Source organism: Callorhinus ursinus, unplaced genomic scaffold, assembly GCF_003265705.2.
Source record: "Callorhinus ursinus isolate GAN/ISIS: 27379988/994484 unplaced genomic scaffold, GSC_fseal_2.0 scaffold3, whole genome shotgun sequence".
In the NCBI taxonomy this organism is placed as follows: domain Eukaryota; kingdom Metazoa; phylum Chordata; class Mammalia; order Carnivora; family Otariidae; genus Callorhinus; species Callorhinus ursinus.
In genome coordinates this window covers 58,075-84,155 of record NW_027397065.1, presented here as the reverse complement: position 1 = coordinate 84,155, position 26,081 = coordinate 58,075, and the positions used below count along the sequence as shown (strand labels likewise).

Genomic DNA, 26,081 nt, shown 5'->3' with positions numbered 1-26,081 from the left:
TTTACTAGGATTATAAATGTTTAGTAATCTCAGACACCTAAAACAGGTTCCTAAAGTGGACTTCATGGAACACAGTTCTTAAGAGATGTCAAGAAATGGGTGCAAAAGATGTAAGGGTTTCTTTCCTGTAAGATTTCCATGATCCTTTAATATTATACTACACACTATGTATTTTCTAGAGAAGGATCTACTATACAGCATTTCTCTAACTCATTTAACTGTGGACCCCTAAAACTCCCAGAGCACCTTGTGGCAATAATGGTCTACAGAACATATTTGGGGAAATGTCTATTTAGTCCAAAAGGATTCTGGAAAAAAAAAAAAAAAAGTGTGTGTGGGGTAGAATCATTAAGCAATACTCACTCAAGGTCATGCAGTTAATAGCAAAACTTAGAATTCAGGTTTTCGACCCGCTAACCAGCTTTGTGAATTCTGGTTAACTATTTTCTTAGCAAAATACCTTCATCAATGTAGTTTTGCTCTAATAGTTCACCTGTGACCTACAGTAGCATAATGTACCTTTTCTTTTTGGAGAAACTCATGATGAAATCCAGCCTTAACCATCCCCGGACTGGAGCCTTGTACTGGGCAGGGAAGATGGAGTACATTGTTTTTCCCACAGATTGATAGACCCTTAGGAGAACTGCTCCAGGAATCAGTGTCATTTAGAAACTGTATGTAACTCCATCTAGGATAACTCTACTATAGATGGGATTATTAAGGTTTTATAGAAAGTGTTTAATTTTATCCACTTTAAAATCAATAACTTTAAAACATAATTTCTGAAATGTTGTTAACTTATGAGCATTCTGGTTACTTCCTTAAAGTTCAAATACTATTATTTATATCAATTTCCAGTGTTTAATAATATTTCTCCCCACCACAAAGGTTAAACTTTCCTATCTCTGAAACCATTCTGAATTCTCTAGAATGGTAATGTTTGACCCCCATTAAACATGGTTGCTTTTACTCCCTACAGGTTGCAAGCTGACGAAAAGAATGAATCTTTAGCGGATAACGAAGTGCTCTGAGATAAGGCAAATGTTGGGGGGGAAGGGTCTTTGATTCTCAAGAATTAAAAAATAAGCAAGCACTAAGTAAGATTTTAATACAATAGTCTAAGTATTATACTTAAGTGTTTTCTAGAAATAGTAGGGTAACACAGTGGCCTGGCTAGAAATTTCATGAACTGTAGGATGCTCTTGGGAAGATATTTTTAGGCAGATACACACATACACATATAAAACATTTAGTATATGACAAGGGAGAGATTTCTAATCAGTAAGGGAGGAAAAGATGAATGATCAATCCACAAAAAACATGCCAGCTAGTTGGTTATCTTGAAAACAAAACAAAACAGATGTGCCCCTACTCAAACCATATTCCAAAATAAAATTATATGGATTTAAAAGCTTAATGTAAAAAAAGAAACCATAAACATACCAAGAGGTATAAATGAAATTTAATCTCTGGATAGGCAGATGGGTGGCTTTATAAACTTAGCACACCAAAACATGTGTACAGCAAAAAAACACATAGGAAAAAGTTAAAGGCAAACCACAAACTGACACAAATAGTTGCTACATTTATAAAAAAGGGTTAATATTCCTAAAACAAATATTCTCATAAAGCAAAACAAAATGGTGAACATTCCAACAGAGACAGGCAAAGGACAGGAAGAATCAATTCACACACACACAAACTCACGAAAATATTCATATATTATGCAAGTTCAAACAGGAATAAAATGCTGCTTTATATATATGAATTAGCAAAGAGATGAAAAAGAATGATGACATCTACCACTGTCGAGAGTGTAGGGAAAAGGGTATTCTTATGTGAGACTGAGAGTTGTTACAGTCTCCCAAAATGCAATTTAGTAATGTCTGTCAGAAGTCTTTCACAACCCATAAATTTTACTCTAGGAATTAACACTATGGAAATTATCGCAGAGGTATGAAAAATGCATGTATAAATATATTCCTTAATGTTGTCCAGTGAAAAACTGGAAAAACCAAATGCCTAAAAAAAAAGAGAGAGCAATAATACTATGATGGAAAACTCTGCAACCAGTAGAACTAGCATGTTTGAATTTATGACATGGGAAAATGGTCACAACATACCTTATGTGAAAACACTAGGTCACCAGAAAGTGTCTAGATTTAGCGGAGGGACCTGCTAGGGCAACAGGCCTGCCCGACTGCTGAGGAAGCACATGCCAGGGCTAAGAACACCTGAGGTAGTGTTCCATTGAGACACTTGGACAGCATCCAAAATTAAAGAAAAATCTGAGGAGAGCTGAGGAACACCGACAGGAGGAAAGAAAAGAACTGAGAACAACCAACAAAACAACGACCACAGAGGAAATGAATAAAAATATAATTCACTAAACAGAATTAAAACAAACAAAACCTCTATTTGGTGTCCTCAGAGAGATTAAGAACACTGCCGCCTTAAAATAAAACAGCCTACCAAAAAAAGGAACAGCTGGAGAACAAAAACTCTTGTAAATTAAAAATATGATGACCGAAAAAATTCACTGTATAGGCGGGATTAAAATTAGATCCCGTGGAGGACCAAGATTTTAATCTGAAAGATAAATTCAAAGAAATCTCTGAGCCCAGTAAACAGATCAAGAAATGAAAAATACACACAAATAATTTTAACACAGCCAGTTCGTGAGGGTTTAAAGCCCACCCAATAGGAAGTGCAGAAGGCAGACAGTTGTATCATAGAAGAAATTACTGCTACACTGAAATAAGACATGCATCTTCAAATGGAAAGCTTCCACAAAATGACAAGAGTATTAAGACAAGACTTACGCGTAGAAACATACAGGTAAAATTTTAGATATGACAGAAATTTTTTTAGAACTCCTCAACACTTCAGAGAGAGAAAAAAAACATTCCTAACAAAAGGATGAGAATAAGATGCCATAAAAAAAAATAATAAGATGCCATCAAACTGCTTATCTATAATCAATGCCAAACTAGAAGATAAGGGAGCAATTCCTTTACATTTAAAATCTGGGAGTTTATATTCATTTAAACTTGCAAAACAGATAGGAGGACAAAATAAAGCTTATTTTAGACTTTCAAGAACTCAGAAAATTTGCCACCGTGAGTCCTCATGAATAAACTGCTCAAAGACAGAGAGAGACCAAAAAGGGAAAAGAGCATTCGAGAAGAAAACACAAGATACAGGGAATAAGAGAAGTGAAAAAGCTAGAAAGAAATGAGAATTTTAGACTGGGATGCTTAGGAGGAGCCCCTCTGACAGTCTAACACCTTAAGAATTACATACTTTTTAAGCTTTCAAGTGAATGTGGATGTAACATATACACAAATCCTAATAACGTAAATGCTGATTATTGGGTCCTTCCATTTGTAAACTAGCCTATGAAAAAGAACCAGATAATTACAGCAGGACAGATGAGAGCTTTTGGAAAGGTAAAGGTAAGAACAGTTTTAAAATTAGGAAAGCTCATGGAATGATAAATGATTTCTTTGTATTTGTAGCCAGTTCAACAGCTACTGTCTAAAGTAAATCCATCTAAAATCAGAGTGAGGAATATTTTACAGACGTTGTAGGTTAACTACCAGCAGAACAAAAGTGGGACCCCTCGGAGTGACTGCTCTGAGTGCAAAGGGCTAAGGTCCAGTGCCAGAGGGCCTGGGGGGTTGGGAGGAGCCTTTCAGTTTTCAATTGTGTGCCCCCTGTACTGTTTGAGTTCCCTCCTATTGTGACTGGCATTGCTTCTGTAATCATAGTTTTTAAAAAAAATGTTATGTCGTTTTTATTAAAAACTACCTGTGCAGAAAAAAATATTGAAGCTTATCAACATGTTTAGAGTTATTGTCTCAGGGTTGGGAGAATTACTGGTCATTTGGTGACCCTTTCTCTTCCTCCAAACACCTAGCAAAACATCTGGTACAAGGATGGAGAATGATAGAAGAATATTAAATAATGTCTTCTTTCCTAACTCCAGGGATTAAGACATTTTAGGCAACAGTGGCCTAATATGGCTGCTAACAAGATTCTATGCTTTTTAAATGTCCATTTCATTACCATCATTGAGGTACCTTTAGAAATCAGTTCAAAATAAAATATAGAGTTAATAATTATAGATAAATGTATACATAAAAGTCAGTAATTTAAGTTTACATTTAAAGAAGCAAGTCACATTTTATACAATAGAGATGTTCAGAAAGGCTGAGTTTTAGTCACTAGAAATAGGTGAATTCTTATTTTAGGCTTTAGGCCTTGAACTTGAACTCTCTATATATCTATCTCTTGGCATTAAAAAATTAGCTGTCACATTGAAAAAGGAAGTTCTGGCCTAGAAGATGGAGTGAAAACTTTTAAAAAGTCATGCAATTTATAAATTATGTAATGTAGCTAAATATGGTAGAAAAGTAGTAACTTGAGGGAAGAGACCAGCGCTCTAGTCCTGGCTTGGCCACTAAGTACCGTGTCATCTTAGCCAAGTTAAGTAACTTTCCTGTGTGGTCCTAGCTTCCTCATCTGTGCAATGGGGAGGTTGGAATAGTAAACCTCTATGGGCCCATCCTCTTCTCAAGTCCCATGGTTTTCACAAATGTGTTCATTTATGCTCATACTGGCATAGCAAAAAGTCTACTAGACTAAGTTTCACATTCTGAATATCAATATCAACTTATTTAACTTGGGCAAATCCTTTAATTGAAACTTAACTTTTCAATTAGTTATTCCCCATAGTGGCTGAAGCTCAAATGTGATAACACACGTGAGAAAGAGAGAGCATTTTACTGTGTTCTGGGCACCGACCTGAGTGTTACACCTGCATTATTTCACTGATTCCTGACACCACATGAGATAAAACTTTATCCTAATTTGCAGCTGAGGGAACAGGTTTAGTGACCAAAAGGCTAGTCAGTTATGGAGTCAGGATTCAAACCCAGGTCCGTCTAATGCCAGAATGTACACTCTGATCTCCTTACCATACACGCTGTAAAAGGCTGGAAGTATGTGTGGTAGACACACAATAAAGTGACGCCAATGAACTCTGCATTCTGGTGTTCACCCCCTTGTACTATTCCACCTCCCCTGAGTGTGGGTGGGACCTGTGACTTGCTTTCAACCAACAGAATACAGCCAAAGTGATGGGATTTTACTCCCTAGATCATCTGATGTTATGTGAGACCATGTGTTGCTACAGACTGACACTACAGACTTTCTCCCTAGCTGGCTTTGAAGAAGCATGCTACCGGACCGTGAGAGGACCATGTGAAAAGGATCTGTGTGAGTGGTCTCTAGGAGCTGAGAGCAGTCCCTAGCCAACAGCCAGCAAGGAAGCAGGGAGCTTAGTCCTATTATCTCAAGGTGATGGATTCTGCCAACAACCTGAATGAGCTTGTAAGTGGATCCATCCCCAGAGTTAAGCCTCCAGATGAGAACTCTGATCAGGACCCACCTAAGCCATGCCTGGACTCATAAACCACAGAAACTCTGAAATAATATGCTGTTTCTTTTAGCTGCTGATTTTGTGACAATTTGTTATACAACACAGAAAACTAATTCAGTACCTTTACTCTGTAAGTATGAAAAATGAGAATTTGGTGTTCTCTTTGGATTCTTCTAGCCCTCTTAATCTACAATATCCAGTCCTTAGTACTCTCCTTTCAATCCCACTGACGTTTCACTAATTTAAGTTCTTTGATCCGAGTTATTCCAATAACCTAACTTTTCTATCTTCACTTTCTCTAACAGCTATTCTATTTTTCACCTTACCAGCAGACTCCTATTTTAAAATCAACTGAGTCATATTGAAATAAGTATAACAAGTCAGTCACAGAAAGACAAATACTGCCTGACTCCACTTATGTGAGTTCTCTAAAATAAACAAACTTGGGGCGCCTGGGTGACTCAGTTGTTAAGCGTCTGCCTTCGGCTCAGGCCATGATCCCAGGGTCCTGGGATCGAGCCCCACATCAGGCTCCCTGCTCGGCGGGGAGTCTGCTTCTCCCTCTGACTCTCCCCCTTCTCGTGCTCTCTTCTCAAATAATTTAAAAAAAAAATCTTAAAATAAAATAAAATAAATGAACTCATAGAAACAGAGAGTAGAATGGTGGTTGCCAAGGGCTAATTTTGGGGTGGGGAGAGAATGGGAATTGCTAATCAACAGGCATACAGTTTCGATCATGCAACTTGAGTAAGTGCTAGAGATCTGCTGCACCAACACTGTTCCTATAGTCAACAAAAATGCATTGTACACTTAAAAATTTGTTAAGAGGGTAGATTTCCTGTTAACTATTGTTACCACAATAAAATAATTTTTTTGAGATCTATAATAAAAGAAAATAAGGTGTCTCAAACTAGACAACAGCTTTTTCTGCAATGTCAGTTAACAGTTGATATCGCATGAATGATTTTAAAAGTTTAAATGTACTTTTTTTCTAATCTTACTACTAATTATTGAGTTTAATCACTGACAACTGCTGCATATACATACAGACTGAATCTTATCCAAGAGGCAGCAGGACACGATGGTTGAGTGTACGAATCCCAGTGTGCTGTGTTTCAGTTTCCCCATCTGTAAACAGTGACAACAACAGTGCCTGCTTTTCTACTTCTCAGGGATGGTTACGAGACATAAATAAGTTAATATTTATATTAAAAAAAAAAACAAAACAAACTTACAATGGTTTCCTAAAGCCTGGAAAATAAAACCCTAAATTCCTAGCATGGTTTACAAGGCCTTCTGAGTCTCTGTCCCTAAACCTCTCTCCAATCTCTTCTCCTTCTCAAACCCAACCCAAATGAGTCAAGAGTAAACAACAATGTGAATGTCCAAACTTAAAGGTAACAGAGGCCTGATTGACCATTTGTGGCAAAAGTCGCAAGGAGTGAGAGGATTTAAACTTACGTTCTCTTTTGTGCTTCCCTATAAATTAGGGTTATCCTGTACACTGTTGCTGTGTTTATTCTAAAATTACAATGTATAAATCTAAGGAACATGAGAGAAACTTCAGTTTTTAATGGATATAAAAATTAATGTTTAATATTTTCATGGAAAGCTTATTGCAATAATACGGTACCTGGTAATTTAAAACTAGCATGCAATCTCAACAGTATTCACCTGTATTTTCCACTCAGTTTAAAGACACTGCATTTAAAAGAGTAATTCCAATTTTCCCTTTTCACGATAACCTACTTAATGTAAAAATGCTTTTCCTATGCTAAATTTTTAGTGGTAAAGTCAAACTCATGCTGATGAAGTATAATTTTTAAAAATGCTATTTACTTTCTGCTTATCCAAACTACCCTTGCTAATGTCTTCAAGGCCTTCCTGACAAGACTAACACATGGCCCATTCTCCATCCTGACCTTCTTAGATTTTCTCACTGATGACCACCAATTGTTCTCTAACGATCTTAGCACCAAAGCCCTGATAGCCTCTCAGTCACCCTCAGACTCCACGCCGAGTGCAGAAGCCCAACGTGGGATGGATTCCATGACTGTGAGATCATGATCTGAGCTGAAATCTGGAGTCAGACGCTTAACTGACTGCGCCACCCAGGCGCCCCTCTCAGTGACCTTTTATCCAAAGCCCTTGTTGCTCTCACTCAATCTCTCCTATGGGATCTGTCTGCCTAGATGAGCTACAGACACCAAAAGATGATTGCTCTAGACAGACTTACTTTCCCTTCCCCTGGTTTTTTTTTTTCCTTCCATGTTCACATTCCCTACAGAGAACTGGGTCATTTCTTTCTCCAATGGTTCCTTCCACTTTGATAGGTTAGAACCTGTATGATAGCAAAGAATTTCCCATTAACAAGCCAAGAGAGTCAAAAAAAAGTCTTATTGCTGGCCAACTTGGTTGTAATCATTTTATACTCTCATTTTACAGGTGTGGGAAAACACTTCAAACATCAAGTCACTTTCCCAAGGTGACACAGTGAATTTGTGGCAGAGAAGAAAAAAAATACACAGGCCTTCAGGTTCCCAGCTTGCAGATGAATTACCCCAGCGTGCCTCGTGGTATTACTAGGTTTCTGCCCTTAAGGACAGCAGACCAGATTTCAGGGGATCTTAGATATACTTTTATTATGCAATGGGTCCTAACTCTGCCATTAGGCCAGTGATTTTCGTGTATCTTTTTAGCTGTTAAATCCCTTGTTCAAATGAAATTTCGCAGAGAAACTCACTACAGATTAAATAAAAGGCATGCTGATTTGGTCACGACATAGCATTATTAGGCCCCCTTTCTTCATCCAAAGGGGGCTCTGGGGGACCCTAAACACTATGTACAACAGTTTGAAAGCCCTTGCCTTAGTAGGCAACACATTTTCTATTACAATTCTATTTTTCCACAGCACATGATGAGAAAGGAACAGTGCTGCCCAGCCGACCTGAAGAAAGGCCAGCTTGTTAACCAGTCACTGAGGCGACTAGAGAAATGTATGCTTCTGACTCTGAGAAATGTTTCCTGATAAAAATATTTTCTGCTAACTTCCCTTAAGAAATATAGTTTATTTTTCCAATAAATTTCAGCAGTATAATGATTCTGATGGACACAGCATTTTATAACTAAACACATTTTCCTTTTCATCTTGGTTACTAATAACTGAATAACATCTTATAATAACAAATAGCAACTCGCACTTTCTTATTTTTCTATCCTTACTATCTTACATTTCTCTCCTTATTTTCTCTTTATTCCAGGGTCTTTAAATACCATTCTACTCTCTTATTATCCTGCTATATTGTCCATATCCCAAGTAAAGCAGCAAAACTAAGTTTCTGAAGCAAGACATTATAAATTAAAATTTTTATAACTTTTTATTACTTCAACAAGCACTTTACAAGACACAATACTGGACAATGATTCTTAAGTTTTTCAAATGTCACAATATGTTAGAGATTTAAGGAATTCTAGAACACATGTAATTATTATTCTGTCAGTATTTATATTCAAAAGTAATAAAAAAATGCATTCTTTAGGTTGCATCTTAGAGTTAGTTTGCTCTGAGGAGACAGGTTACAGTTATGTGATTAAGAAAAAAAAATCACTCTGATATTTTTAGGAGTGGCGGTTGACTAATCTTTCTAATCCCCTACTCCCTCCTCGCCTATAACCCTTATATAGGTCAACAAAGCTTAATAAAGCATTAATGGAAAAAAGAAATAAATAGTGTTTAAAATCAGTTTCTAAAATAAAGAACACTTACATGAAAATTTGAACAAGAGTTTGTTTTAATGAGATCTTGATATTTTAAGATAACATTCTAGATATTTTTCAATTGTACCTAACAGGGTAGGCCTCTGTCCCCTCAAATCACAATTTCTGGGACTTATACAAGGAAAATGCTAGCATGAGGGAGAAGTACTGCAATTAACAAAGAAAATGATTTTTCATACTGAATGATCAATACTGGAAGTTAAATATCAAAATTACTGAATAGACACAGTAATTACTGTATTGCATTAGGATTTTTGGACATATCTGAGTGCTTCAAAACTTGTGGTAAAAATATATATAAATAAAATTTACCACTTAACCTTTTCAGGTATACAATTCAGTGGCATGAATAAGCACATTCTGTGCAGCCATCACCACGATCCATTACCAGATCTTTTCATCATCCCAAAAAAGAAATTCTTACTCATTAAAAAACAAACTCCATATTCTCTCCTTCCTGCCAGCCCATTTGTAACCTCTATTCTATTTTCTGTCCCTATGAATTTTACTATTCTAGCTTCCTCATGTAAGTGGAATGCCTTATTTGTCCTCTACGTGCTCTGTATAGGAATAGGAGGACTTTTATATTAGCTTATTTTGCCTTCCTTCTGGGAATGAAGATGTTTTCCTATTTACTTCACTTTGTTAACAGAATTCTGTAGAATATACATGTCTAAGCTTCTGATTTTTTGAATATTATGTAAATGTACACAAGGAAAATAATCTCCTAAATAACAAAGTACTCTAACTTTTGGGGAGGGTGGTATAAGAAAGAAAAATTTAAAAATTACAGTCCAAGAAAAGAAAAAGCCGCAAAAGGATACCAATTACTACAAGATGTGTAGATACAGGAGAGTACTTAAAAGGCATTTAAAAAAAATCTGTGTTGCATTTAATTAAACATAAACATTAACCCAGAAACGGAATGAAGCCACCGATGATTTAACACTACACTGTATGCATTTTAAAAAGAGCCTGAAAAGCCAAATACCTAAACAACAATTTCTAGGTAGTAGAATTACAGGTGATTTAAATGTCTTCCTTTTTTTGAGCTCTTCTATTTTTCAATTAGCAATTATCGTGCCTCGAATAAACCTCATCGGCTATGATAGTGCCACTGCGCAAAGCTTGAGCTCTTCTATTTTTAAATTTTGCACAGTGAACAAGCATTACATGTTATTTTTAAAAATCACAAATGATACATTTAAGAACACTTTAAGACAATGGAAAAAGAAGGTAATTACCAGGTTAAATAAGCAGCTTTCTTCCAGCAACATTGAAAACACTTTATTAGCAGCAATAAAATTATTATAAAGGCAAGAAAAAAAGTTTTTCTTTCATATAATTGTTTCTACTAACAGTTGCAATCAGATCACACTACCGTATTTAAAATTAACTTATAAAAGCTGTAACACTGAACTGCATATACAACTAAGCAAAAAATACTGTTAGCAATCTTTTAATTTCAATGGAAACGCTGCTGAGAATCAAGACAGCAATCCAGGAAAATGCCAAACTTGCATTGGCTTTCATGAAACCGTGTTCACTGGAAACACCTACAAACACATGCAGGCCACTTATGAAGGACATGGGCATTTTCCTATCAAAGGGAGCCCAGGACGTGCTGACTGGGCGAACTATTCTCTAACACATCCAGTAGTCTGCTCTGTGGAACTTAACTGTATCTGTGAAAGCCACAAATAATTAAGGCCATCAAAAGAAAGATAAGATTAATCAGTCATCAGGAATAAGATTAATCAGATTAATTAGTAAGACTAATAGAGGGGAACCTGACACAACCAGAGGGATGCATCCTTATAATTAAACGCACATTATGAGCTCAGGCAGGCAAAATCACAATCTCTCTGATTCCGTTGTTCTCTTTGCAAAATGTCAGAAGTTGAAATTGAACAATGGCTCTTAATCTGGATATGTTTCAGAGTCACTTGCAGAGGTTCTTAACTATAGAGTCCAAGAGTCCCCTTCATCACACCAATTACAACACTATCTCCAGGGGATCTGCGTTCAAGGGAACTGTCTGGCATCTGCATTTCAAACCAAACCAAATCCTCAGGTGACTGAAGTATTAAATTCATACAACCACTTTCTATCAAAAGATGAAGTGAGGCATCTCCTGTTTGGCAAACACAGCTGCGGGAACTAAATAAACAACAGAGATATTCATAGGCAACACTTCTGATGCCAATAGAATTCATAACAGCCTACTCATTTAGTAAAATATCACTTATCATGTGGTTTTTAGTGCTGGTATTTACTACCAACTAGAAAACATGCACTGATTCAAGATGTTCTCTTTCTGTCCAAGGAGGATATTTACATACATATATAAATATATATATTTATTATATAAATATATATTAGGATATATACATACACATATAAGTATATGTAAACATATATATATTTAATAGAGTACAAATACTCCACAGTAGGTGCTCAATCAATATTTGCTGAATTAAACTAGACTGGGCAAACAAATCATAATCATTTGCACAGTCAAAAGCAAATATTTAAAATAAGTACTTGAATGCCTATTACTCTCCAATTCTCTGTCAAAATAAACACACTATTATCATTTTGAGTACACCACATTCCTGAAGTGAGGGGCCATAACAGAGTTTACTTGGATAACATGGCAAGAAAATTATTAACCAAGGGCCACTTAATGTAAATACCCCTTTCTACCAACATTTAATTCACATAAGTAGAAGTAAATTCTGCTGAGAGAAGCCAATTGTTTTGCTTTTTTCAAACCAGACTAATTCACTGCTTTTCTAAAACTTAATTAGTGAGTCTAAAAAGCTCAATGAGGTTTAAGTTTGCATTTATCAGGATAATAAACAACAGATCTTATATTCCAGTGATGCACTCACACATGTTTATGATCCTTGGAAGTATGTGTCTAGAAATATTTCACTGATAAATACGTATATCACAATATACTGATATAAATATACTAATTAGAGCCACATGTAAATGTTTGCCAAAATTCTACTTTTAAAAATAATGTTCTTATTCAGGAAAAGGCTTATACAAGGTTACAATGTTCAGTAAAAAATATTCCTAAAGCCTGTCTATTCACAGCTTTTCACACATTTATATAGTCCTCTTACAGAACAGCACACGGCACACGGTAGGCACTCAATGAGTATTTACAGAATGCATGAATTTAAAACCCAGTGTCATAAATGTCCAGTCAATAATACAAAAATAACCAATTTAAAGATAAAAGTTTGGAGCCAAATGTTATGCATATATCTCACTCTGCTAGATTTTCAGTATTTCTTCCATTGAGTACAAAAAGGATTTGCAATGATTTGGAATAACAACATATCTATAATTTCATGAATATGAAACTAAGATCATAAGCCATACAGCAGATCTTCATATTTAAGACAGCACATTTTACAAGAGCTTTGAAAATGCTAATTTTGGATCTCATCTTAGAGATTCCAACTTAATAGGTCTCTGATACAGGGCTTAGAAAGTTTTAAACATTTGAAACAAGCATCTCTATGATTCTGATGCAGCTGATATAAGAACCATATTAGAGAAATACTCCCATGCATGAGAAGGGGAAAACTATACCAAATTTGTTTCTGCACCTGAGCCTTGAATTTAGCTCTTGCTTTCCTGGCAGCCAAGACAAAAAGGAATTAAAGAGGAAGTAACCACTGGCTGATGAGAGGAGGCCTCGCAGTTTGTCAGAGAAGGCCAATAAATTGCTTCAAATCTTTTTGTAAACAGGCACAGAATGCACTCGGAGGGAAAAAATTCTCTAGCATTAACAAAAAATGACTTTATCAGATGGTACTTCATATAAAAGACAGTAAATGATAAAAATGAAAATTTACTTATGAGCAATTTTGAAGACCATATAAAACATCAAATGGATGTCTAATTTTATTTTATTTCATGTATTTATTTTTGAGACAGAGAGCGTGCACACACAGGCGAATGCATGCCTGCGCACCTGTGCGCCTGCGCTAGTTGGGGAGGGGTGCAGAGGGAGACAGAGAGAGAGAAAATCCTAAGCAGGCTCCATACCCAGCGCAGAGCAGGATGCAGGGCTCAATCTCACGACCGTGAGATCATGACCTGAGCCAAAATCAAGAGTCAGACACTTAGCTGACTGGGCCACCCGGACACCCCTAATTTAATTTTAAAGCACAAGTACAAACTTTTACATACTGTTAGCAGCCTCTCTGAAGAACAAGATGCACATTCCTTACACTCCACAGTCCCACTCCTAGATAACAGCCTGGATTCAGAAAACTCATTCATGTGCCCCAGAAGATGTGTGTAAGACAAGTACCAGTACCGTTTGCATTTGCAACAAATCTGAATCATGGAAAATGGATAAACTGTGGTAGGTGCATATACAATGGAATATCCATAATTATAGCAAAATGAGTAAACTAGAATTATATGTATCCATATGGATGAATTTCATAAATACAATATTGAGGGGGGAAAAGCCACTTGCAGAAGAATACACAGTGTGATGTGATACATATAAAGTGTAAAAGCATACCCAATAACTCTATGTTGTCTCAAAAATATACCTATGAGGTAAAAATACAGAGAAATACATAGGATGAAAACTATAGTCAAGAAGGGCAGCTCCTCTAGATGGCGTGGAAGGGAAATGAATTAGGGAGAATTATGGGTTCAGTGGTATTGGCAACGTTTTATTTCTTTAGTAGGGTGGCAGTTACCTGGGGGATTTTTATAGATCTGAATTATTTCACAATAAATAAATGAAAAATATGAAGGCATAATATCAAACTGTATTCTAGTAAGGATCTAGGATATAAATGAATGTGGTCCATGCAGACTCCTTTCCAACTGTTAACAGGAAGAGAGGGTGAGGACAGAAGACAAGACAGGGAACAGGGTCCTTCTACTAAAGCAGTGCATTCCAGATACAGCCCTCTGAGGTTGGAGACCAAGGAATCTCTGTACAGCAGATACCTTGCAGCCATTAAAACATGTGAGATTAATCAGCATGAACTGATAGAGAAATATGTCCCCCACATATTAGGAAATAAAAGCAAGCTGCATAGCAGTAATGCTTAGTATAGTATCGTTTATATTAAGAGAAGGTTTACATATACTTGTACACCTGTGGAAAGTTATACAAAGAACCATTAATAGGCGTTGACCTGGGCAGAAGGCAAAAGTTCCACTTTATGCTCTTTATGCTGTCAAGCTGTTTTCATAATAAGTATCTATAATTTTTAAATTAACTTTTATAATTAAACAACTGAGCTCTCCAGCAAGGGCTTGGGGAAATGCTTCTCACCCTCAGCTGCACTTCAAAACCATCTGGACCCTTACATAACTCAACTTCCAGACCCCAGTCCAACTTAGAACCTCTGAGGGTATGGTCCAACTATCACTATTTTTTAAAAGCTCCATTACAAAAAAAAAAAAAAAAAAAAAGTCCAATGGGAGTGCCTGGGTGGCTCAGTGAGTTAAATGTCAGACTCTTGATTTCAGCTCAGGTCATGATCTCAGTGTTGTGAGATTAAGCCCCATCTGTCTTGGGCTCTGTGCTGGGCATAGAGCCTGCTTTAAGATTCTCTCTCCCCCTCTTCCTCTGCCCCTCCCCCCGTCGTGCGCACATGCGCACTCTTTCTCTCAAAAAAAGGTCTAATGTACATTAAGGGTTAAAACTCATTGTTTTAGATGTTACATGTGCAAATGACAATGTGAGTTATGAAAATTGAAGACACCGATCTTGTATACTGATCCAGACAAGAAAATCATCAATGCCTAAAGGAGGAAGAAAGAAGGTTATATATAGGCTGGGTTAAAAACTTTTTGGAAAAGTAAGCTCTGATACACTGAAGCACCTGGGAAGGTTTATACTCAGAACCACAAATTCCATTCTACTGAGTAGGGAAGAGAAATTTGCCCTGGAAAAAAGTGTTCCCAGACAATGACCATATAAGCATTTCACTGGACTCCTATAAAACCTCCCATTTTGACTGATACTGCCCTTAATTTGAGGTTGTATCTTTGTTACATATTTCAGATTTTTAAAAAATATTAATAAGCAGAAGAAAAGAACACTCACCCATAATCCCATGTCCCTCATGATATTTTGGAATATAAGCCTTCTATTTAGATGATTTTCTCTGCATATATTTACATATATAATTTCTCATACAAAAGTGGAATCATACTGAATGCCAGGCTTTGTAACCTGCTCTTTTTTTGCATATTATCTTTTTTTAATTTTTAAAGACTTTATTTATTTATTTGACAGAGAGATAGAGACAGCGAGAGAGGGAACACAAGAAGGGGGAGTGGGAGAGGGAGAAGGAGGCTTCCCACTGAACAGGGAGCCCGATGCGGGACTTGATCTCAGGACCCTGGGATCACGACGTGAGCCGAAGGCAGACCCTTAACTGACTGAGCCACCCAGGCGCCCCCTTTTTTTGTGTCTTATAACAAGAATATTCTTTCACGTAATACTGCCTCTGGATGGGCCCACCAGGACCAGGTAACTAAAATGTACCCCCAAGTAGCTGAAAAAACTGACACACGTGAAGGAGCTAATTCAGAATGAAAACTACCATACTAAAACAATGAATTTGGTGTTTGCAAGGTTTAAAGCTTAGTTGTTGCATTACTCAGTGACCGGTAATCAGTCCAGCTCCTCAAGGCTGCCTGTTTTATGAGATAAATGCATGTTATCATGCCATCAGCATGGAGGAACAAGAAGCTCATGGTCCAAGCCCGCCACTAGCTAGTCTTATCATTACAAATCGTTGTCTAACGCAATAAAAAGGTTTTTTTAAGCTGTTTTCTTAAGCAATTTATTTGTTTTTCTAGGTACTGCGAACTATTTTAAATGAACAAGTCTACCTTTGTGGAAACCTCTGAGACAAATCTGTGACTTCCCCACCATTGTCAGTCATCATGTGATAAATATTTTAAGCTTCATTGCTGGCTCCATTTTAATCCCTCACCCTCATTTTTACTTATGCTATTTGGAATCTTCTGCAAACCAACACTTAATTCCTTTCTGAAAGATGGCAGGATAAATATGAATGAATGAGCAAGCAAATAAAGACAGATATACAATCACTCCTCCAGCACTGCATAATCTTACTGCATTGTAATGCCTTGTGCCTCCATCTCCCACACCTGAGTTTCTGGAGGGCAGGTCAAGTGGTCTCATTTGTCTTTATATTCCTAACGCCTAGCATCAAACTCTGGTACATGGTAAGGTTTTAAGAAAAATACGTGTTCAGTACACTAGCATTTTGGCCTCGTTACTGAGCGAGTGCTCAAGTGTTCTAACAGCCTACAGTTTGTGCTTCCGACCCAGAAATGTAACGGCCATGTTATGGTACAGCCTCCTTGCTGTGCTGCACATTAGCAGTTAAGATCACTTCCAAAATCAGATCCTCCTCCTGAATTTCCCAGTGTTACTAACAAGTACCACCATTCACTCCTCTTGGTCACCTAGGCTTGATGCCTCCTTGTCTCAGTTCTTCAATTATTTCTCTTCATCCACTACTGTAGTTACCAGGGCCTGTGTGTTCTAACCCTGCAACATCTCTCCTCTGTCCCTGTCCACTTCCATTTCTATCAGTCTAATTAAGATGCTTGGGATCTCCCCAAGAATTACTGCATGACACCATGCCTTTGTAAAGTCTGTCTTTCACAGTGTGGCCAGATTAATCTTCCTGGAACCTCAACTGTAACTCTGTTCACATCACTTCCCTATTCCTACGTCTTCAAGGACTCCCCACTGCCCATGGGATTAGCTTCCATTTGCCTGATCTTGACTTAAAGGTCCATTCATTCAGTAGCCCTGTTCTTGAGTGTTATGTATGTACAAAGTAGAGAGAGGTCTAGGTTTGGGGAGGGAGAAGGGAAATGTACAAAATATGAAACTCATCTTCTGGGAATGGACTACTCAACAGTAGAGGTAGACCTGTACATGAAGAACTATAAAACTAAAAGTGGTAGTAAGAGCTTTAAAACAAGGCAAAATACATGGATGATGGAAGCACAAAGATGAAAAAGATTAATTCTGGCTATGGGAATCAGGGAAGACTTCATGAAAGAGGTGGATTTTTAACAAAAAAAAATTAGTAGAAGTATTTCTGGCACAGGAAATAATACAAACTGGAAAAAAAAATGGGAAAGCACATAACAGCTTCCTGGAATTCAGAAGGAAGTGCTGGGTTGACACACAGGTAGGTGAGGGAAAGAAACAGAAAACAAGACTGAAAAGGTTGGGGGTCATCTGGTGGTTCCTGACTGACATGCTTGGAGACCTTTATTCACCGGTAGAGGTTTAGCAGCAGAAGGACCTGATCACAGCTGTGCTCTGACAGGCACCTCACAGAGGCTTGAAAACTGACTGGAGAGAGGAAAAAAGGAAGACTGAGAGAGCAGGGGACCAGTTTCTGCAAAAATATGTAGTAAGTGATGGGTGCCAGGATTAGACCTGAAGCAGGAAAAAAATGCATCAATGGTCAAAGTGCATTCAGCAATATCCATTGGGGACAATGCAATCACACACACATATTTTACCTGTTTCTTTCCTGCCTGACTGAGGAGCGTCTGAGTCCAGGTGACACAGTATGTGTCTCAAGTTTCAGGGCCACAACCAGCCAGCCCAGTTAGGCTGTGGTGTGCGGCACCTACAGCTGTAGACCCACCACTGTCCAAGCTTGGTGAGACTCGTCCCAGGCCCCACCCTTGTCCTTCCGATGTTTTCATCAGTCAGAACACTGTGTGTCCTCCTCTGTGGTTCTTGGAGCCAACATCAAGTCCAAATTGCTCTACACTTGCCAGGTTTTATCCAACTCTCCACCTCACTAACCTCCCAAAGCCAGACACTGGACACCCTGGAATACTGCCAAATGTCCAGCCAACTCTCCTGTGTCCTTGCTCCCTTCTCCGCATGGGTACTCCCTCCCATTCCTCTCCAGTCCCTCCCCTGCAACCCTCTTCAAAATCAGCTATTCATTTCCTCGCCTCCTGCGATACCACAAGGATCCTCCTGCTCACCACTCTTATTTCTAGGCTCTACCTTCTGGTAACAAAACTAGCTCCTTTGAGGTTATACCATTTGACCATAACATCTTCCCTTTGTCCATGTTGTCAGCTATTCAACTTCAAATCACAACCCCTCATTCATCAAAGTTGTTAACATTTGGTGTCTATTTTCTTCTCTGCCTCAAGAGCCCTGCCAACTCTGCTGGTAGCACTGAGGGTCCATGTAGCTAAACCAGCCAACACCATCTAGATAATCCCAGATCTCCCCTTAGCCACCTCTCCTCCTCTGTTCTACCTCAGCCGTCCAGCACCAGGGGCACATCTGGGACTTCATCAGAGACATGAACTGTCTCACCTCAAAAGCTGCCCACTCTGGCTCACGCAGCACCTCTACAACTGCTGTTCAAAGCTCTCAGGACTCTAGCCCACCTACCACGGTGCTTACCCCTGGGCCCTCTTCTTTGTTGACGTTCCATGGTCCATTATTCCCAACATACCCTTGCCAACTGTTTGTTTTGTTTTGTTTTTTTAGATTTAAAGATTTTATTTATTTATTTGACAGGGGGAGCGGCAGAGACAGAGGGAGAAGCAGCCTCATGTGGGACTCGATCCCAGGACCCTGAGATCATGACCTGAGCCGAAGACAGACGCTTAACCAACTTGAGCCACCCAGGTGCCCCCACATGCTAACTCTTAAACTCCCTCTGCTTTTTCATTCACTTCTCTGGAAAAACTCCACCCTTGGAGGGGTTGCAAAAAAGGGTGATGCTCTAATTCTATCGTTCCTTTTTTGCTTATTAGCTGGGCTACTTCTACAATGAGAAACTTCCTCTCATCATCTGTGTGGAAAGAGAATAGCTGCTTGATATTCTCTTTATTTTTCAATTTTCATTCTCCAAAGTGATTAATGATTTTTTTGTTGTAAATATCATTATTAACTTACTGTAATATCCTCCAAGGTAATCAATGCATTTTTTAAGTCATAAATTTATGGGTATAACATATACCCCTGGATATTCCACTAAAACATGTTCAAGTCTGCCATTCAAAAACAAACAAAACAAGTCCCTCACTGGATCTCTCACCTCCCCCTCCCAGCCAAGCTGCCTGGTGACACCCAGACACTCTATTTCTTGAGCTCTCACTCACTCCTTTACTGTCTTTAACTGGAGTATGGTCCCACCATGCGACCAAAACTGCTCTTCCTGGGGTGCCTGGGTGGCGCAGTTGGTTGGGCATCGTACAATTGGTTTTGGCTCATATCATGATCTCAGGGTCATGAGACTGAGCCCTGCATCGGGCTCTGCGCTCAGTGCAGAGCCTGCTTGAGATTCTCTCTCCCTCTCCCTCTGTCCCTGCCACTCATGCTCTCTAAAACAAATAAATCAATCTTTTTAAAAAAACAAACAAAACAGCTCTTGCTAACGTCACTAATGACCACCATTTTGTCAAGATCAAAGTTGACTTTTCAGGCTTCATTTCACCTGACTGCTCTGGGCTGCTGGCCACTTCCTTTCTCCTTGGAGGAGTTTTCCCCTGACCATGTCACATCCTGGTTTTTGTCCCCATCAGTTTTTCTAGCTTATCATCTTACTCATCGATGACATGTTGGCATTCTTAAAGCTCAGTCTTAGAACACTATTTTCTTTACTATCCTCTCTGTTGAGATGATCTCACCCACACCCAAGACTTAACTTACCACTTATACAAAAATGTCTCACAGCAAATTTGTATCATTACCTTTCATCTCTCCCTCTGGACTCTCTATACACAAGTGTCTCTATGACAGCTCCCCTCAAATGTCTCAGAGTATTTCTACTTACTACATATAAAAATAAAGTCAGGATCTGTGGAAAAAAGAAAATAACCCTCTTCCAGTAAATGCCAGCATTGTCCAACCAGATGCACAAACCACTGTCATCTGACAACTCCATTTATCTCAGCTGCATCTCCCTTCTATCACCAAACCCTGTTGATTTACTTCCTGAACACCTTTCAAATGCGATTCCTTTCCACTCTAACACCACAAACCTCATCCAAACTACTGATACCTCTAAGACCATTACTGATAAGGGTACTACTGTGTCCTTTCTCCAAACATTCTGGGCACTGTAGTCAATGTAGATGTGATCATGCCAAGCTTTGCTTAAAACCCTTTAACGGTTTCCCACAGCTTAGGATAAACTCCTAACACTCTACACTCTGTGTAACTTGCCCCTACCTATTCTTCAGCTTCAGATAGAATAATGCTCCCATACAGAATCACTCTTCAGTCCCTTAACTACGATTTTTTAAAAAATGCTAAGGGACTCTGCACACATGCTTCCTCTGTCTGAAATGCTCTTTCTTCCTTTGATAAGTTAGCTCACCCTTCAGACAAGCCTCAAGAATCACTTGCTAAGGGAAGCCTTGCCCTGTCCAGATCATACCCCAGTCTCACAGGCTGTCACGGCATCTTGTACATAGCCTTTGTAGACTTGTCACAGCTGCAATTTCACTTTTTTTTTTACAATTTTTTTGGTTAATGCTGATCTTCTCCACCAGGTAAGTTTTACCGGAACAGAAACTATGGTTGCATTGTAGTCCCAGTGCCTGTCATGTGTTAGATGCTAAGTTAGTATATGTTGGATGAATGAATAAATGAAAATGAAGAAATACCCAAAAGTGGTTTGTCCTTTTTCAGAAGGCTTATACTTGCTATCGTGGAATGTACTTTATACAAAGTATTTAATATAGAGGGCATAGGGCAGTCCCTATACATTGCTAAAAATATTTGTTACACTACTATTTTAAATATGTTATTATAATAAAGTTTAGCTGTTTTATTATCACCGAATTCATTTTTTTCTAGGCAAAAACGATTTTCTGATTACCTTTGAATCCATTCCCAAACACTTGCCTAACTCCCTGAGGAAAGCTGGACAAAAGCAAATTCTTACTTTCTGTTTCCCTTGCAATTACAGCCATGAGACATAGGTCTGGTTAATGAAATATAAGTGGAAGTTTTCTGGGAGGCTTCTGAAAAGGTACTGATTTCCTGGGGGTGGAGGGAAAGGTGTGTGTGTTGGGGGGAACTGTGGCATTCTGTCTTCCTTTTTCCTCATGTGATGTGATGTCTGGAGTCACAGCGACTATCTTGCAACTATGAGGAAAAGGCCAACAAAACTGCAGAACCACTGAAGCAGCAGAAGCAGCAGTCCACCCCAAGCCTTCTCGCTGTATGAGAAAAGTAAACTCTTATTTTCTTTTCTATTACTTGTATCTAAAAACATCTGTAACTGACATTCGGCTCACTAACAAGATTCTCTTTCAGACAAATCACCTTACTTTGCCCAAGAAGTCTTTTTCTTTCTTTTTATTTTTCTCTTCCCCTTTTAATCTTTCTTCTCTTTGTTAAATTTCTGTCACTCTCCCTAATAATGTAACCAAAATAAAATATATATATACACACACACACACACACATATACATACACACACATTTTTTTTTACAAAATAGAAAATTAATGACAATTTAAAAAGTAAAGACAGATTCCTTAAATTTCTTATACTGAGTTGATCTACAAATATACGTAGATCAAAATAACATCTGTTTGTAATATGGCATCAAAAAGAATTTAGGTCTCTTTGCTTTGCTCTCTCTCAGACTAAAAACCAAGCTCTTAAGGTAAAGTATTTTAATGTCTACTCAGGTGCATCAATATCAACATGTGATATATTCTGATGTAATTCCAAAGTCAAGTATCATATAAATATGCAGCTAGACAATAAATCACTTATACACAAAGCCTGACTACACACATATAGACTATATTTGATTTTTCCAAAAATGTACATGCAAGAAATATAATACTTTAAGAACTGATAAATCTGAATAAACAGATTAAACTATGATTTTTCTATTAGTGAGACCAGGTACTTCACCCATATTCCTAATATGACATGCAATTTGGGTTTATAAATTAAGGGTAAGACCTAGTTGGTTGTAGGTAATGTTCTTAGAGTAAAAAAAAAAAAAAGAATATGAATTAAATTATCTTGGGCCAGTGTCCTTTTCAGTCTGTTCTCAGTCCCCCACCTATAAAACAAGGAGAGTGGACTGGTTTCCAGACTGTTCTCCGCAGAGTCTATCCAGGCAAGTCTGCAAGCCTTCCACTCTGACTCAGGCAGAGCAGATCTGCTTTTCTGTTTAAATATTCATCTTTTATGTAAGATTGTTAAAGAACTCAGTAACTAAAAATAACTTGAAAATAACTGGACAAAATGCTCTCCTTGGTCTCTTCTGGTATTAATATTCATGATGAAATGATTTCTTTACGCTCCTAAGCTTTAAATATTTTAAGAGCAAATCTATTCATCTAAATATGTACACAGAAAGTTCATGTGACAATGTGGGCTTGCTTTATTTTCAGAAATATATTCAAATAGAACTAATGTTTTTACCTCGTGAAAATGCCATCCACGATTCCAATTGTTGCTTCCTCCGCAGGAATGTAGGAGCCCATCTGAGCCATGATAGTAATCAATGCAACTTGTTTTATGTAGGAGCTCTTTCCACCCATGTTTGGTCCAGTGATTATCATTACTCTCTCTGAATCCCCCTAGAAAATTAAAAAGCAATTTCACTTATTGTACCCAAAGGGCTTTTATGTAATATCTATAATTTGGTCCATAAATGGGAATGCATTAGGCAAAAGATGGCTTTCTGGTATTTAAATATGTTACCAATTAAGTATCACAAAGGGAAGGAGGACCTCCTTGTCTTCAACCTGAACTGTGTAACTGCAGAACAGTGAATTCTGAGCAACGCACAGGATTATTTCTGCATATGAAAAAGGAAACAAAACGGAGCAAGTAAATGAGATAACTACTATGGCTTTCTCATTAAATATTCATTAATCTGCCTCTGTGTGTGTTTTGTATATTGCTTACATTTAAAATCTATCGATTTCCATTTATCCATCCTAAAACTACACACATTATATAGCTAATTGCTCAAGGCCCTAATGTGGGTTGGTAGCACAAGAATTGTCTCAGTGATGGATGACTACTAAAGAGGTTTATAGTACCAAATTCTAGATATCAGCTTTATCAGCATTTTTCACTGGCATTTCACCAGAGCATAGAAAGGAGGCAGAAAAGCTCAAACACTTGTACTAATTTAATTTCTAGAACTTGCCTCTATTAACCAATTACAGTACTTGCCACATATAGACTCATCCTAAGGGAAATTGTCCAGCTGTAGCCCTCTGCAGAGGAGTGAGCCCGAGGCATCCATGTGCTCTGTGAACCCACCACACTGGTTAATACCTGCCTGGTCAAGAGCGGCCATTGTGTAACCTACCAACAGCCCTAGAGGTGGCCTAACATAAGAGGGCTTCTGAAACTAATCAAATCATCTCTTGGGGGTTTAAACTGAGTACCATGCACTGATTCAAACTGGAGGAACACAGAACAAAGCCACAAAGCACTGGGGACCATGAATAAGAAGTTATGAGGAAACAAAAGGTATGAAGAAAAATTACATAGAACAGGGAGTAAAAGGGGGAGTTAGCAATGAAAAGGAAGGAAAAGCAGAGGAGAGTCCAGAGGGGTGAGAAACTTCATGCCAATAATGAGGGTCTCGGAGTTAAAACACTGTAAAGTCTTACTATTGAGGGGATAAAAAGAAAACCATTTCCATCTCTAAAGTTGCCTTATATCCTAAATTAACCAGACATTTCCAGTCTCCCTAAAGCCAAGCTGTACTAGAGATTTGCTCTCCCTGTGATTCCTTTCTCTTATGGCAGGTAGCTTTAAAATGAGCATCATATGTCTCCATTACTTGAACGAACTTGAGTGAATCTATGTTTCTCGGAACAAAAAGAGCTTAGCACAGTGAAAGCAAAGAAAGAAACTTCGCATGAATAGAATGATAAAAATGATAAAATAAAATTTATTCTCCTACAGAGATTTAAAAATAATAAACCTATTGTAAACAACCGAATATGTGGCCTAACCAAATATTTCAAAAATTTAAATAAAATGAACAGCTTTTTTAAAATTGTCAAAAATGATACAAGAAATAGATGATCTGAATAATCCTGTATCTATTAAAGAAATTACATCTGTAATTAAAAGCCCTTCTGTAAGAAAAACTCCAAACCCAGATAATTTCTCCACTGATTCTTGCAAATATATAAGAAATAGCACTCATCTTACGAAAACTCTTCTACAAACAGAACAAGGGCAACTCTCACCAAAACATTTAAAAAATCCAACTGAATCCTGATAGCAAAAACCCGACAAGAACATTACAAGAAAGAAAAATTACAGGCCAATTTCATCCATAAATATATACGTAGAACTCCTTAGAATATTAATAAACCAATCCAAAGCTACATAACATTTAGAATTTTTGAGTGTAAGGTGGGTTTAATATTCAAAGGCCAATCAATGTAATTCACCACATTAAGAGAATAAAGAAGATAAATCAGATGATCTCCAAAGACACAGAGAAAACATTTGATAAAATTCAGTATCTACTCGTTAAAAAAAAGGGGGGGCATGAAAAGGAAATAAAAGGTACAATCATTGGAAAGAAAATAATACATCTGTCATTATTCCTACATGTCATGATTATGTTCCCAGAAAATTTAAAGAAGGCTATAAAAATTATTATAATCAATAAATGAATTAAGCAAGATCTTTGGATAGAAGGTCAGTATTCAAAAGTCAACTTTATTTCTAGATTTTAGCAATTAGTAACTGAAAATAGAAAATTTAATGATACAATTTACCACAGTATCAAAAGAAATCAAATACCTAGGAATAAATCTAACGAAATGAGCAAGATCTCTACACAGCAAACTACAAAATATTTTTGAAAGAAATTAAAGAACACCTAATTAAGTGAAAGAATATATGATGTTCATGGACTGAAAGGCTCAATATTATAATGCTGTAATAAATAAACTACTATGGTTCTGGCACAAAGACCCACAGTGGAATAAAACAGAAACAGACTGGGGCGCCTGGGTGGCTGAGTCCGTTGAGCATCTGACTCTTGGTTTCAGCTCAGGTCATGATCTCCAGTCGTGAGATCGAGCCCTGTGCGTAGCTCAGCGCAGAGTCTGCTTGTCCCTCTCCCTCTGCTCCTCCCTCTGCTCACACGCTCTCTCTCACAAATAAATAAAAATCTTTAAGAAAAAAGCACAGAAATAGATTGATGTGTATACAGTTAACTTGCCTTATGACAAAGCGGACACAGTAGCACAGTAGAAAAAGGATGGCCTTTTGAATAATGGTGTTTGGTCAAAAGGATGTCTATATAGAAAAGTAAGAAATCCTGACCCCTAACTTCCATCATAAACAAAAATCAATTCCAGGTAGATTATAGTTTGACAGATAAAAAAACAGGATTACTGGACAATAATATATGACCTTGGGGTAGAGAAAGATTTCTTTAACAGATCACCAATCATAATTAACTATAAAAGGAGATTTAAAAATGGAAGTACATTGGGCGCCTGGGTGGCTCAGTCAGTTAAGTGTCTGCCTTCGGCTCAGGTCATGATCCCAGGGTCCTGGGATGGAGCCCCGCATCGGGCTCCCTGCTCAGTGGGGAGCCTGCTTCTCCCTCTCCCTCTGCCAGTCGCTCCCCCCTGCTTGTGCTCTCTGTCAAATAAATAAATAAAATCTTAAAAAAAAAATTGAAGTATATTAAAATCAAATGCTATTCACCAAAAGATGCCATTAAGGAAATGAAAAGCTACAGAATAGGAGATTATATGTATTATATATTTCTCAAAGACTCAAATCCAGTATACATAAAA

At 37.7% G+C, this 26,081-nt stretch overlaps 1 protein-coding gene and 1 pseudogene across 1 annotated transcript in view; both read right to left on the bottom strand.

Moving 5' to 3' along the window:
* The window catches only part of MSH3 (mutS homolog 3), an 80,394-nt gene that overhangs the window by 18,226 nt on the left and 36,087 nt on the right, over window positions 1-26,081 (bottom strand). Inside the window, exon 7 of the mRNA XM_025866714.2 lies at window positions 22,711-22,868. Coding sequence (XP_025722499.1) covers window positions 22,711-22,868 — 158 coding nt within the window. The remainder of the gene's footprint in view (window positions 1-22,710; window positions 22,869-26,081) is intronic.
* Window positions 10,276-10,349, bottom strand: LOC112820549 (U4 spliceosomal RNA; annotated as a pseudogene).